This window comes from Sorex araneus, chromosome 4 (genome assembly GCF_027595985.1).
Source record: "Sorex araneus isolate mSorAra2 chromosome 4, mSorAra2.pri, whole genome shotgun sequence".
Lineage (NCBI taxonomy): Eukaryota > Metazoa > Chordata > Mammalia > Eulipotyphla > Soricidae > Sorex > Sorex araneus.
Genome location: NC_073305.1, coordinates 45,640,617 through 45,654,420, shown reverse-complemented (window position 1 = coordinate 45,654,420; position 13,804 = coordinate 45,640,617). Strand labels below are relative to the sequence as shown.

At 42.9% G+C, this 13,804-nt stretch overlaps 1 protein-coding gene across 5 annotated transcripts in view; it reads left to right on the top strand.

The window, feature by feature from the left end:
- Positions 1-13,804, top strand: part of QRICH1 (glutamine rich 1) — a 52,600-nt gene that overhangs the window by 8,478 nt on the left and 30,318 nt on the right. For 3 of the 5 annotated variants that reach the window (XM_055134663.1, XM_055134664.1, XM_055134665.1), the window contains one exon: positions 3,787-4,116. In XM_055134663.1, coding sequence (XP_054990638.1) covers positions 3,808-4,116 — 309 coding nt within the window. In that variant the 5' untranslated portion in view covers positions 3,787-3,807. The remainder of the gene's footprint in view (positions 1-3,786; positions 4,117-13,804) is intronic. The other 2 variants (XM_055134666.1, XM_055134667.1) reach the window with 1 other exon arrangement.

Below are 13,804 nucleotides of genomic sequence, written 5' to 3'. Positions count from 1 at the left end.
GAAAAGCTTTGACATGTTCTGTGCCAATGGGAGTGAATGAGTGTGGATGATCTGTACTTGAGTGAACCTCTGAGTGTTACACAAGAATGGGGTTACTTGACTTGGATGCTCTTCTTACGCTATAGACATCAATGAAACCTTAATCTTTTATTTTGGGGAGGAGGACACTTTCAGCAATGCCCAGGGCTTTTCTTTCTTTATTTTTCCTTTTTTTTGGAGGGGGTGTTGGGGTTTTGAGACCAGGCTGTGTGTAAGAGATCATATGGGATGCTGGGGATTGAACCTGGGTGAGTTGTGTGAAAGGCAAGCACCCTACCTACTGTACTATCTCTCTAGTCCCTAAGTTTATATACTATATTTAGCACAGAAATATTCATGTGTCTGAATTAAAACAGCAACAATATTTTAATTTGATTTTCCTCTAGCTCTGTATCTATATGATTCCCCTAAATGTTTATGGTAACTGTTTACTAGGGAAAAGCAGAAAGTCAATTATTGTCATTAGTTACAGATGTTAACAGAAACAAAGAATCATATATATATATATATATATATATATATATATTTGCTTTTTGGGTCACACCTAGTGATGCTCAGGGGTTGCTTCTGGCTCTGCACTCAGGAATTACTCCTGGCGGTGCTTGGGGGACCATATAGGATGCTGGGGATCGAACCCGGATTGGCCGTGTACAAGGCAAATGCCCTGCCCACTGTGCTGTCGCTCTGGCCCCAAAGAATCATTTTTGTTCGATGTGAAATTCTATGACAAATCTATATGTATCTATGTGTGAAACATCTACCATGTGTCAGATATTCAGAGAGGTTCAGGATATACACAGTCTTGTTTGCTAAAATTACAAAGCCAGATGGAAGAGATGTTACCCACATATCTTTTTGTTGTGGGGCCATACCCATCAATGCTCAGGGCTTTCACCTGGCTCTGTTGTCAGGGATCACTCCTAGCAGTGCTTAGGGGGCCATGTGGGATGCTAGGAATCGAACCTGGGTCAGTGGTGTGCAAGGCAAGTGCCCTACCCACTGTACTTTTTTCTCTGTAACAATAAGAACATCTGAGTAGTGATAAAAAAATATTTCTGGCCTGAAGGCTAAAGCAAATATCTCTTTCCTAGACATTCCAGATCAACTCAGAGCCCTTTTTGACCAAAAGTTACATTTGATTTGCCTTAACCGTTTTGCCCTCGTGCTGCTTTTATTCTGGAGGTGGTATCTGTCAAGAGAGAAGTAAAAAATCATGAATAGTACATTCAGCAGTCTATAGATAGATTGCATGGTTGTCCCCCAAGTAATTTAGAGTTACTATCCAACCCTGTAAATTTCATTTTTCTTCCAGTGTGTTTTTTTTTTTTCCTGGGGGCAGAGGGGCCATACATGGTAGTGCTCAGGGGCTATTTTTAGCTTGCTGCTTGGAGGTCACTTTTGACAGTGCTGGGTGAACCATGTGGTGCCAGAAATTGAACCCTTAACTCCTGCATGTGTTTCAGCCCCTGTTGAGTCTCTCTGTAGACCTATAGATTATTTGAGTTGGGGGAGGGTTCATCCTAAGAGGTGCCCAGTAGGCAAAGTACCTCTTTCAGTGTTTTTGCCTGTGATTCTTTGTGAGCCCCGAAGGATATAGTGTGCCTTCCTGCAAGGCCTTCTGCTGCCAGGTATTACTCAGGCCACCCTGGTGGTGCTTCAGGGCCTCCAGAACTGTACCCAGCAATGCATCGGGCCAAGTGGTAACTGAAATTGAACTAGATTTGGACTAATACAAGGTATGTGCCTTAACTCCTGCATCATCTCTTTTGTGTTTGGGCCACACCTAAGCAGTCCTTAGGATATACTCTGGACTCTGATTTGTTCTTGCTGCTGCTTGGCTACTGTCAGGGATTGAACCAGGTGTTCAGCATGCAAAGCATGAACTCAACCCATTGAGCTTTATCTAGTTCATAATTTTTGGTGTGTGTATAAGAATCCTCCTGAGCAATTCTCGAGATCTGGGGGCTTCACTACTGATTCTAAGCTAAACATCTGTAGTTTTAGGCCCGAGATTGTGATGTTTCTTGTGTTCTGCAGTGCTGGGGATAACCAGTCAAAGTGACAGTGCTGGGCATTTCTGGGCCACACCTGGTGATACTTGGGCCATATGGTGCCAGGAATTGAACCCTGGTTGGGCATGTGTTAAGCTTGCCCCCTAATCGCTGTACTATCTCCCGTTGGCTGGCTCATCTTTTTTTTGGGGGGGGGTCACACCCAGCGATGCTCAGGGGTTACTCCTGGCTTTGCACTCAGGAATTACTCCTGGCGGTGCTTGGGGGACCATATGGGATGCCGGGGATCGAACCCGGGTCGGCCGCGTGCAAGGCAAACACCCTACCCGCTGTGCTATCGCTCTGGCCCCCTGGCTCATCATTTTTTAAGGTAAATATCCTGATGAAAAATTGACGAAATTGGATTCTGAATTCTAGTTAAGCACTATTCAACCTCTTTTCTCCAATTATTTAAATAATATTGAGTAACAATGTAGTACTTCCTAGTGTGTTGGGTATTTTTTGAAGTGCTTTGATAATTTATCAACTTTGAGATAAGAACTATTTTGTGTGCATTTTTTACAGATAAGAAAACTAAGGTTAATTGATGTTCAGGATTGCACAGTCAAGGAAAGATTGAGCTGGGATCTGGACACTGACATTGTATTTCCAAAATCTGTTTTTCTGTTTTGGTTTGGCACCACTACCAGTGGTGCTCGTGGACTGTGAGGTACTGCGAATTGAATTCTGGCCTCCCACATGCAACCTGCTGAGCCTTTAAAATCCATATATCTATATCTCTCTATTTATTATACACAAACACATACATAGTTGTGCTCAGGGCTTACTCCAGTTCTGTACTTAGGGATCACTCCTAGCAGGAATTGAACCCAGGCCAACTGCATGCAAGGCAAGCACCAAATCTAAGGTGCATTTTTTTCTTGTTCTCTTTTTCTCTATTTCTTTTTTTTTTCTATTTGTTTTTGTATTTAGTCTACGTGTAGCTGTGCTTAGAGCTTATACCAGTCTCTGCGTTTAGGGATCATTCCTGTTGGGTCTGGGGAGCCATATAGGGTGCAGGGGATCAAACCTGATTGACTGTGTGCAAGGCAAACACCCTTCTTGCTGTACAGTCTCTCCAGTCCTCAAAATCTATTCTTTATCAGTAAGCTGTTTAGCAATTCAGTCCGAGACGACCTAGGAGCCTGTAAGCTCTGTAGAACAAAAGGAGATTTTGGGTGTTTCTGGTAAAGAATATAGTCCCTGTGTCTTGTGTCTTCACATGGGTGGCAAACTTGTATCTTACATTAGGACATAGTTGACTGTGGAAATAGAACATGCTTGGTAGTCGTTGTGGTGTCCAGTCCCCCCACTTCCTCGCCCCCTCCCCCCCACCTGCTTCTTTGATTGTCACAGAGCAGATTTGCATGTGATTATAACTCCAGTGCTTGATTCTGCAGAAATGAGATTGGCCTAGTGCTGGTTAGAGAGTGTGCTTTTAGCCTTTTTCATCCAGTTCTGTGATGCATGCTTTTGGTTTTTGTCTTTCTGTGTGTGTGATATTTTGAGAAATGTCTATGGAAACAATTTTTAAATGCTATTAACTGAGAAAATGAGGATATAATAAAACATAACTTGAATTCCAGATGTATACTACAACCCTGAATATTCCACTCTAATGCAAGAGTTATTATTCTTTGCAAATAATATTAAAAATAGTGTGGTTGTGATTATTGTCATTTTATTTTATTTCTAGAAACCCTGAGGACTCTGCAATATGAATAATTCTTTGGAGAACACCATCTCCTTTGAAGAGTACATTCGAGTAAAGGCACGTTCTGTCCCACAACACAGGATGAAGGAATTTCTGGACTCATTAGCCTCTAAAGGGCCAGAAGCTCTTCAGGAGTTCCAGCAGACGGCAACTACTACTATGGTGTACCAACAGGGTGGAAATTGCATTTACACAGACAGCACTGAAGTGGCTGGATCCTTGCTTGAACTTGCCTGTCCAGTAACCACCAGTGTTCAGCAGCAAACCCCACAAGAACAGCAGATCCAGGTTCAACAGCCACAGCAGGTTCAGGTAAAAGGGAAACATTGAGGTACAGCTTATTTAATGATTTGATTAGCCCTTAGGGCTTTGATCATTGGGAAATTGGGGATATTTCTTTCTTGTTTCTTTTCTTTTTTTTTTCTTTTTGGGTCAATCCAGCGATGCTTCGGGGGTTACGCCTGGCTCTGCACTCAGGAATTACTCCTGGCAGTGCTCAGGGGACTATGGGATGCAAGGGGTTGAGCCTGGGTGAACTCAGGCAAGGCAGATGTCCTGCCTGCTGTCCTACTCACCTTTCCAGCTTCAAATGTAACTTTCTTAGTAGTGAATTTAGCTATACTTGTCAAATGTTTAAGTACATTTGGTCCTACACAGGGGTTACTCCTGGCTCATGCACTCAGGAATTACTTCTGGCGGTGCTTGGGGGACTGTATGAGATGCTGGGAATCGAACACAGGTCAGCCGCATGCAAGACAAACACCCTACCCACTGTACTATCGCTCCAGCCCCTGCTCCTTTATTTATTGAATATTGGAAATAAGTAACATAGCAAGAGAAATAGCAAATAAAGACTGTAATTGTAGGGTTTTGTATAACTAAAGAATGATGGTGATGAAGTATCGTAACTGTACATCAAAGCTGTACACTAGAACCTGAACTACTAGAGACATAATGTAGGGGGTAAGGCACTTGCCTATTTTGGGTCAACCCTGTTCTTTTTGCAGCAGTGCATATGCTCCCTGTAACACCAGCAGGCATCACTCTAGAGCATAGAGCCAGCAATAGTCTGAGCACTTTCAGGTGTGGTCCAAAAACCAAACAAAAAGCGAGATAGAGTGAGAGAGGATGAGAAGACTGAGAAAAATCTATGAATATTGACAGAGTTAGAATATTTACAGATTGTTGAAAGTCACTATCCATTTAGTATTGATGAGTTTTTCCATTTTATTTTATTTTGGGGCAACATCTGACTGCTCAGGGATCACTCTTATTTGTGTTCAGGGGTAGTGCTGGGGATTGATCCTGGGTCAGCCATGTGCAAGGCAAATACCTTTCTCGCCGTACTTTCTCTTCACTCAGAATTGATGGTTTTAATATATGTATAATGTAGTGCTCCTTGAATAGTAAAACTCTAAGACAGTGATTGGTCTGGGAATTTAGTGTTAATGGAGAGCTTGAATTTCCCCCACTCTCCACCCTCAGTTCTTCCCTTTTTGTTGCTATAGTTGGGAATTGCACACATTTTCCTGTATATTTACACACCTGTTAGCCAGGGGTTGCACACTTCAGTTGTGGTTCTTGCTGTAGATTGCACATCTTAGGTTTGGTGCTCTCATCCTAATTGTAGTATTGCTCAATACTAGTTAGTCCTCAGCCAGATCATTTGAAAAATGGGGAAATTGCAGAGTGCTCTGGGAAAATGGATAAGGGACTGGAGCAATAGCACAACAGGTAGCACATTTACCTTGCACGCAACTGACCCATTCTTTATGGTCCCGGCATCCCTTATGGTCCTTGAGCACCACCAGGAATAATTCCTGAGTGTAGAGCCAGGAGTAACCCCTGAGCATCATCAGATGTGACCCCAAAAAGTAAGGGCGAGGGAGAAAATGGATGACACCAGAAATCAGGAGGAAGTCCTGAGCACTGCTCAGTGTGACCCAAACACACACAGAGACAGAAACTTCTTGCCTCAGTTCATGGGTTGTTTGCTTAGTGACTGAGTGTTTGCTTTTGCATGTGTGAGGCTTTGGGTTTGATTGCAGCACCAAAAACCAAAATGTGGTCTTTGCCTCATACTATTGTGTCCCTACAGACCTTATCGATAGCAAAAAAAAAAAAAATTATGCGAGGCTGTAGTGATAGCACAGCGGGTAGGGCATTTGCCTTGCACGCGGCCGCCTGGGTTCGATTCCCAGTATCCCATATGTCCCCTGAGCACGGCCAGGGGTAATTCCTGAGTGCAAAAGTGCAGAGTCAGGAGTGACCCCTGAGCATCACAGGGTGTGACCCAAAAAACAAAAAATATATATATATATATGCTTGTATTAGTATTTGAAATTTCAAAACCGGTTTGCTACTTTAGGTACTAAGGATGTTCCCTAGATTGCCTTTTTGGTTGTTTTTTTTTTTGCTTTTTGGGTCACACCCGGCGATGCACAGGGGTTACTCCTGGTTCTACACTCAGGAATTACTCCTGGCGGTGCTCAGGGGACCATATGGGATGCTGGGATTCAAACCCGGGTCGGCTGCATGCAAGGCAAATGCCCTACCCACTGTGCTATCGCTCCAGCCCCGCCTTTTTGTTTTTTTAAAGCAAACTTACCATTCACGAATGTTTGCTCTGCCTTTATGATTTCCTCATTTATTCAGCCTAGAAGTACCACATAGATTGTTGAGTTTCCCTGATAATTGAATTAAGTTTTAGTGAATTGAAAAGAGACAAAGGTATATGTCTTACATTAATGAGAAGAGTAGCTGGCTTGGGCTGGAGAGATAGTACAGGAATAGTGCTAGCCTGACTTTCTGCTGATCCCTGTTCCGTCCCCATCGCTTGTACATGGTCCCATCCCTCTAGCACCAACAGGGGTCACTCCTGAGCACAGAGCCAGGAATTCTGCTCTTCTTTGGGTGTGCCCCTCCCCCAAATAAACAAGAGGAATTGTCTAAATATAATTATCTTTACTTTCAACCACTACCACCCAAACTTCTGGAAACCAAATGGGAGGGAAGGGGTGTTTCTCCTATACCAGAAAATTTCTCCAGAACCACCTGGCTGTTTAATTATTCAGTCCTATTAACTTATAGTGTTAGATCTCACAAACTGAAGACTGCCTCCACTTCAGACAGCAATTAAAGTTCCAGGGTTGTCTGGCTATAAATGGGTGTTCTCACTCTTCATCCTAGGGTTTAGTAATTTGCTACAGTAGTTTCCAGGAAAACTTTGACAATATGTATAATAGTAGGAAAGGCCTAAGATTATAGTTGCTGTCAGGTTTATGTGAGCTGTGAGAGGGGTTTCTTTCAAGAGCCCTTCTCTAGTTGGGAACTTACTGAAGCATTTGGAATAAGTGTGTATTCTATAGATAGTACTGTCTTCTGTGACTCCTAGAATTTGGGTTTCACTTAACACCCATAGAGTTGTTGGTTTAGGGGCTAGACTATAGTACAGCAGGTAGGACCCTTTCCTTGCATGTGACAGACATGGGTTTGATCACTGCCATCCCATGTGGTCCCCTAAGTACTGCCAGGAATAATTCCGGCGTGGAGAGACGGGAGTTAACCCTAGCATTGCTGGATTTGGTTCAGAAAACACCCCCCACAAAAAATAAAGAAAATAGAACTGCTGGTTTATTTTCTGTCATTTGATAGGGCAGGAACTGTCTGGCCCCACTAAGTGAGATGTGCTAATGGGTAAGGGCACTTAAATGCCGCTTTTGTTGTGAGAGGTGAAGATCTCAAGGTTTGTCAGTGGTTTAAAGAGCTTTTTATCCTTGTAATCCCATCTTGTCCCTCTTCCTTTTGCTATTTCACATTCCCTCCATGTTGGGATGGTTTCTTTGTTCTGTATATTTTGTTTTTGTGCCACACCCATGGGAACTCAGGGTTTACTCCTGGTTCTGGACTCAGGGATTATTCATGGTGGGCTTGGAATACCATATGGGGTGCCAGGAACCAGTCCTGGGTTGACTACATGCCAGTTAAGCACCCTACTCACTGTAATATCTTTTTGGCCCTGTTATTTCTAATCCGTCACCACAGTGTAGAATTTTTGAGATTGAAGAAGGAAGTAATCAAAGTCAAAATTTGCCTTTTGACAATCATGAGCACATTGTATTCCAGGCACTTTAGATATGTCATCTTTAACTAAAAAACCTTTTTTGTTGGGTGGGGGATAGGGTTGAGTTGGGAGCCATATCCAGCAGTGCTCTGGTCTTACTCCTGGTTCTATGTTCAGGAATCCTGCCAGTTGGACATAAAGTGGGTTTGGGGATCAAACCTTGGTTATCTACATACAAGGAAGGTACCTTAACCTCCTATTCTCTGTCTGACCCCTAGATAGATCTTTTGTTGTTCTTGTTTGTTGTTGTTGGCAGGGCCATGCCTTGGGTTACTCCTGACTCTGCACTCAGAAATTACTCCTGGTGGTATGTGGAGAACCATATGGTATGCTGGGAATCAAACCTGGGTCAGCCATGAGCAAGGCGAGCACCCTACTCACTTTATTATTGCTTCAGGCCCTTGATATATAATTTTAGAGAGATGACTTACTCTTTTCTTGTCTGTATTTTAGAAATAAAAATATTTACATTGTAGCTACTTTGAGTATTACATAAAATGCCAAGTCCAAATAAGAACACTGCCTGACATGTTAAACCTGCAAAAAATAAACCAAAATTGCTGTTAGTGTTCTTCTCATTAGTGCTAGTCTTATATCAGGCTGCAGTTGAATTACAAATATTTGCAAAGTATGCTGACAAACTTGCATTAAAATGTATTACCACTGAGTTGAAATTTTGCCATTCTTAACCTTCTCTGTTTTTGTAGTTGTTCTGGGGATTGAACCCCGAGCCTCACACAAGCAAGTAGATCCTCTGCTGATGACCGACATTCCCCTGCTTTTCTGCCATTTTTTTCACTTTCAAGTTATATGTAGACATACAGATGTATATGGTTTTAGATTCTGTTTAGATCTCTTGTCACCTGTCTATGAACATCCTCCTCTCCCTGTGTATACAAGTTTGCAACTTAGTGTACTTTGTTTTGTATCCATTTTGGCATTTAGTTATAAAAATTATCTGTATTCCCTTTCCTCTCCCTAGGTTATTCAGAAGAAGAATTCACTAAAAGTTAGTTCTTACTGGCTCAAAGAATTTATGGGAAGACCAGAGAATGGTTCTTTGAGGCTGCACAGCAGAAACAGGACTCAGTTCACAATGTCAGACCCTGATTTGACAGATCCCTTTTGCTATACCATGACGTAGACATTCTAATTTTTGCTTTATTTTTGCCAGATTCCTCTACTCTGACCAGAAAATGGAGATTGTAGTTCCTGCTTCCTGTGTTGTTTCCTTCCGAGTCCAGATTTCATGCAGTGTGTCTAATTTGAGAAGTCTGGTCACGTGCCTGTGCTCCAGCTGTAGGAGAGGCTAGGAAAGTGATTCTGGTTTCTGGCTGGTGAGGTGCGGCACTCAATTCTGCAAGCATGGATTTACAGTCAAAATCAGGATTAAAATCAGCTTTTCTCTCATTGGTGCTTTGCAGATTGATTAGGATCCTGACCAGATTTGGTGCCATTTCTTCATTGGTCCTTTGTGTTGAGCCTTTCTCTTTGTTTCTGCTTGTTTTTGTTTCGGGCCATAACTGACAGTGCTCAGTGCTTAACTCCTGATTCTTTGCCTAAGGGGTCACTCCTGACAGGGCTTGTGGGACCATATGGTGTGCCAGGCATCCAGCAAGGCAGGTGCCCTACCTGCTGTACTATCACTCTAGCCTGTATGTCTAGTCTTTTATCCATATTTAAATCTCTTTCCTGAGTTTTTTAGGGGGATGAAGAGGCACACTTGATGATGCTCAGGGACTTCTGGCTCTGCACTCAGGAATTATTCTGGCAGTGCTTAGGGGACCATATGGGGTACTGGGGATCCAACCTGGGTCAGCCACGTGTAAGTCAAGCACCGTACCCGATGTCCTCCTGTTCCTCCTGACTTTACTTCCATTTATGTCTATTTGTATTTCTGAAGAGCTTTATTTGAACAGTGAAATTCTTTTTTTTTTTTTTTTTTTGCTTTTTGGGTCACACCCAGCAATGCACAGGGGTCACTCCTGGCTCTGCACTCAGGAATTACCCCTGGCGGTGCTCAGGGGACCATATGGGATGCTGGGGATCGAACCCGGGTCGGCTGTATGCAAGGCAAACGCCCTACCCGCTGTGCTATCACTCCAGCCCCTGAACAATGAAATTCTTAACAAGATTATTATAGTTTTGCTGTTTTTAAAAGTTCAGGTAGCTTTGCATCCCAAGAACTCTGATTCCTTACCTACTTGGATTCTGTTCTGATAAACTGTGCTCTATTCTCAGCATTTCCTCCTCGGTGATACTTAGAACATGAAATAATATAAGCCAATTATAATATAAAATTCTTGATAGCCTCTTGTTGTTTTGTTTTTAGTTTAAAACCATACTCAGCAGTTATTCCCAGCCCTGTGCTTTGGGGGTTGCTTTCAGTTGTGCTTGGGAGACCATGTGATACTGGGGATTGAATCCGGGCCTCTCTCATGAAAAATTTGTACTCAGCCTGTGAGAGTTAACTTTCAGCCCTAGTAACCTCTTTTAAAACAGGGAAAAGAAACAGTTAAAATCCTTACTTTACAAATTTACACACGGATGCTATCACATACCTTCAATGCCTCGGGGATTTTGAGAATGTGCACTCAATTCTGCACAGAGAATGTGAGAGAATGTGCACTCGGGATTGAATTCAGTCGTTGTGCATATAAAACATGTGATCCTTACCAATGGGCCATCTTCCTAGCCCAGCACATTGTAATTGTATTTCTTTATTTTGTTTTCTTGTGTCACAACCAATGATGCTTGATGGTTACTCTTGGCCACACACTCAGAAATAACTCCCATGGTTGGGGGAGGAGGGGCGGGTCCGTTTCAGGACACCATATGAAGTTCTGGGAACTGAACTTGGATTGGCTGCCTGCAAATTAAGTGCCATATTTATTGTACTAACTCCCTGGCCCCTAGAATAATTTTTTTTTTTTTTGGCTTTTTGGATTACACCTGGTAATGCTCAGGGCTGACTCCTGGCTCTGCACTCAGGAATCACTCCTGGCAGTGCTTGGGGGACCATATGGGATGCTGGGAATCGAACCTGGGTCAGCCGCGTGCAAGGCAAATGCCCTACCAGCTGTACTATCGCTCCAGCCCCTAGAATAATTTTTTGAATCCTGGTGTCAAATAAGTTTGACTGAGTACCACAAAGTGTGTCCCCAAAATAAAAATAAATACGTTTGTTGGTTAGAAGAAAGAACTGTAGCTCTGTGTAGAGCATGTGCATGCTTTACATATATGATGCCTTGAGTTTGATGTAACAATTAACCCAGTTTATTTTCCTTTAAATTAAATACTGACGTATTTGAATCAACAGCTTGGTTTTTTTAAACTGGAAGTGGCTCCTTCTACCCTCCAGTTCTGTTCAGGTTGGTCTGAATTTAGTTCTGTGCATTTGTAGTCTTTATTTTCTAATTTGTTTTTATGTTTTTTTGTTTGTTTGTTTGCTTTTTGGGTCACACCTGGCAATGCACAGAGGTTACTCCTGGCTCTGCACACAGGAATCACCCCTAGCAGTGCTCAGAGGACTTTATGGGATGCTGGCAAACGCCCTACCCGCTGTACTATTGCTCTAGCCCCTGTTTTTATGTTTAGGGGGCACATCTGACAGTGCTCAGGTCTTACTCCTGCGTCTGCCCTCAGGGATCACTCCTGGTGGGCTCAGGGGATTATATGTGGTGCCAGGGATTGAATCCCGATCATCTGTGTGCAAGGCTTTACCTGCTTTTTCTCTAGCTGTCTAGTTTTAGAGGAAATTGACATATAGCACATAAGATTTAATATTAATGTTAATTGATATTTGTGTATTGTGAAATTGATATTTATGTATTGTGTTAATTGATATTCGTGTATTTTATCCCGTTACTCATCGATTTGTTCGAGCGGGCACCAGTAATGTCTCATTGAGAGACTTATTGTTACTGTTTTTGGCATATCCAGTACGCACAGGTAGCTTGCCAGGCTCTGCCGTGGGGGCTCCATACTCTCGGTAGCTTGCCGGGCTCTCCGAGAAGGGCCGAGGAATCAAACGTGTATTTCATAATACATGAATATCACTATCTCATAAATATACCTAAAATGGAAAAGGGAAAAATTTTTTGTGCGATGACTCAGGATTTGTTTGTTTTGGTACCATACCTGCTGGTGCTTAGAATGCTACTCCCAGTTCAGTACTAAGGCTTGTTCCTGGTTTTACTGGGATAGATTAGATAGGAGTTTACTGCATGCAAAATGTGCATTGCACTCCAGCTCTTTTTTTTTTTTTTAATTTTTTTTTTTAAAGTTTTATTAAATCACCATGTGGAAAGTTACAAAGTTCTCAGGTTTATATGTCAGTTATACAATATTCAAACACCTATCCCTTCACCAGTGCCCATATTCCACCACAAGAAACCCCAGTATACCCCCCGCCCCCACCCCCTACCCCCTACTGTATAACTAATGAATTTCACTTCATTTTTTCTTTACCTTGATTACATTCCATAATTCAACACAAAACTCACTATAGTTGACATAACTCTCTCTCTCTCTCTTTTTTTTTCTTTTTCCTTTTCCCTTTTTTTTTTTTCCTTTTTCCCCCTCATCCCCCTTCCTGCACCTCATAGTATGGTGTACGCCACGCCGCGTCCGCCAGCGTGGGGCTTTTGCTTAGTTCACAGTCCAGAGGTGGCTGCTACATTAAAAACCTTCAATATTTCAACAAAAACTTACTGTTATTATTTGGAGTTCCCCCCCAAGTCAGACCTGTTCAAATGGAACCGTTTCACATTGCTGACAATTATAAATGTTAAGTCGCCCGGACGCTGCCGCGTCCGCGCGGTTTTGGATTTCTGTATAAAGTCCAGGGAAAATTCTGCCAGAAATTACATAGCCCAGCTCACAGTCCCAGTGCATTGCTGTAAGAAGTCTCTGAATTCAAAGTCTTTAGGCGAGAGGGTCCGATTCGCGCTCAGCGGCTCCGGATTTATCTGGGCTGAGGGCGTGCCGGTTACGCCCCCTTCCCATGAGTTCCTGGGAGCCCCCAAAGTAAAATCCAAATACCTGTGGGTTTGGACAGAAGATGGCGCCTGCCACATGGGTGCCGCCAGCCCGCCGCTTTCCGTGCAGGAAGACAGGGTGGGGAGGAAAAAAAAAAATCCACCCCCGGCAGCACAGAGTTGTAGCCCAGTTTGGTGTCCCAGTGCATCGCTATTGGATGTTGTGCTGGATGCCCGAATGTGTTGCATCTTTGGAATCAAAGTCTTTAGGCGAGAGGGTCCGATTCGCGCTCAGCGGCTCCGGATTTATCTGGGCCGAGGGCGTGCCGGTTACGCCCCCTTCCCATGCACTCCAGCTCTTTGAATTATATCTTGCTGGTCCAGGATTTAGTTGTTTTTTTTTTTTAATCTCCCAAACAGTACGGCATAATCAGAAGTCTTGGGGTCCTCCCTCCCAGTGATTGACCAGCTGGTCCCTAGATGAATGCTAGGACCCAAGGATGTGGTTCTACTTGGGCCTTAGGATGCCTGGGATTATTAGGGCGGTACCCAGCAATTCTCATGGAATCATGTGGTGCTGCAGTCAAATTGCAGCTTACTATATGCAAAGCATGTGGCTTAAACTTTAGTACTATTTCTCTGGCTCTCCAGATTTGTGATTAGTACCTTTCATTCAGTGTTAACTCTAAGACATATGGTTAACTATAACTATAATCCTGCTGTATATTATATCCTTGTTATTTATCTACTAATTGGAAGTTTGTATCTTTTGACCATCTTCATTCAAGTTTTCTCCCTCTAACTACCAGCTCTGCAAATTTGATCTTTCTCTTTGTGAATTCTCATTCTGTCTCTCTTTCTCTCTCATTCACTATCTCTTTTTTTTTTTATTTTGCTT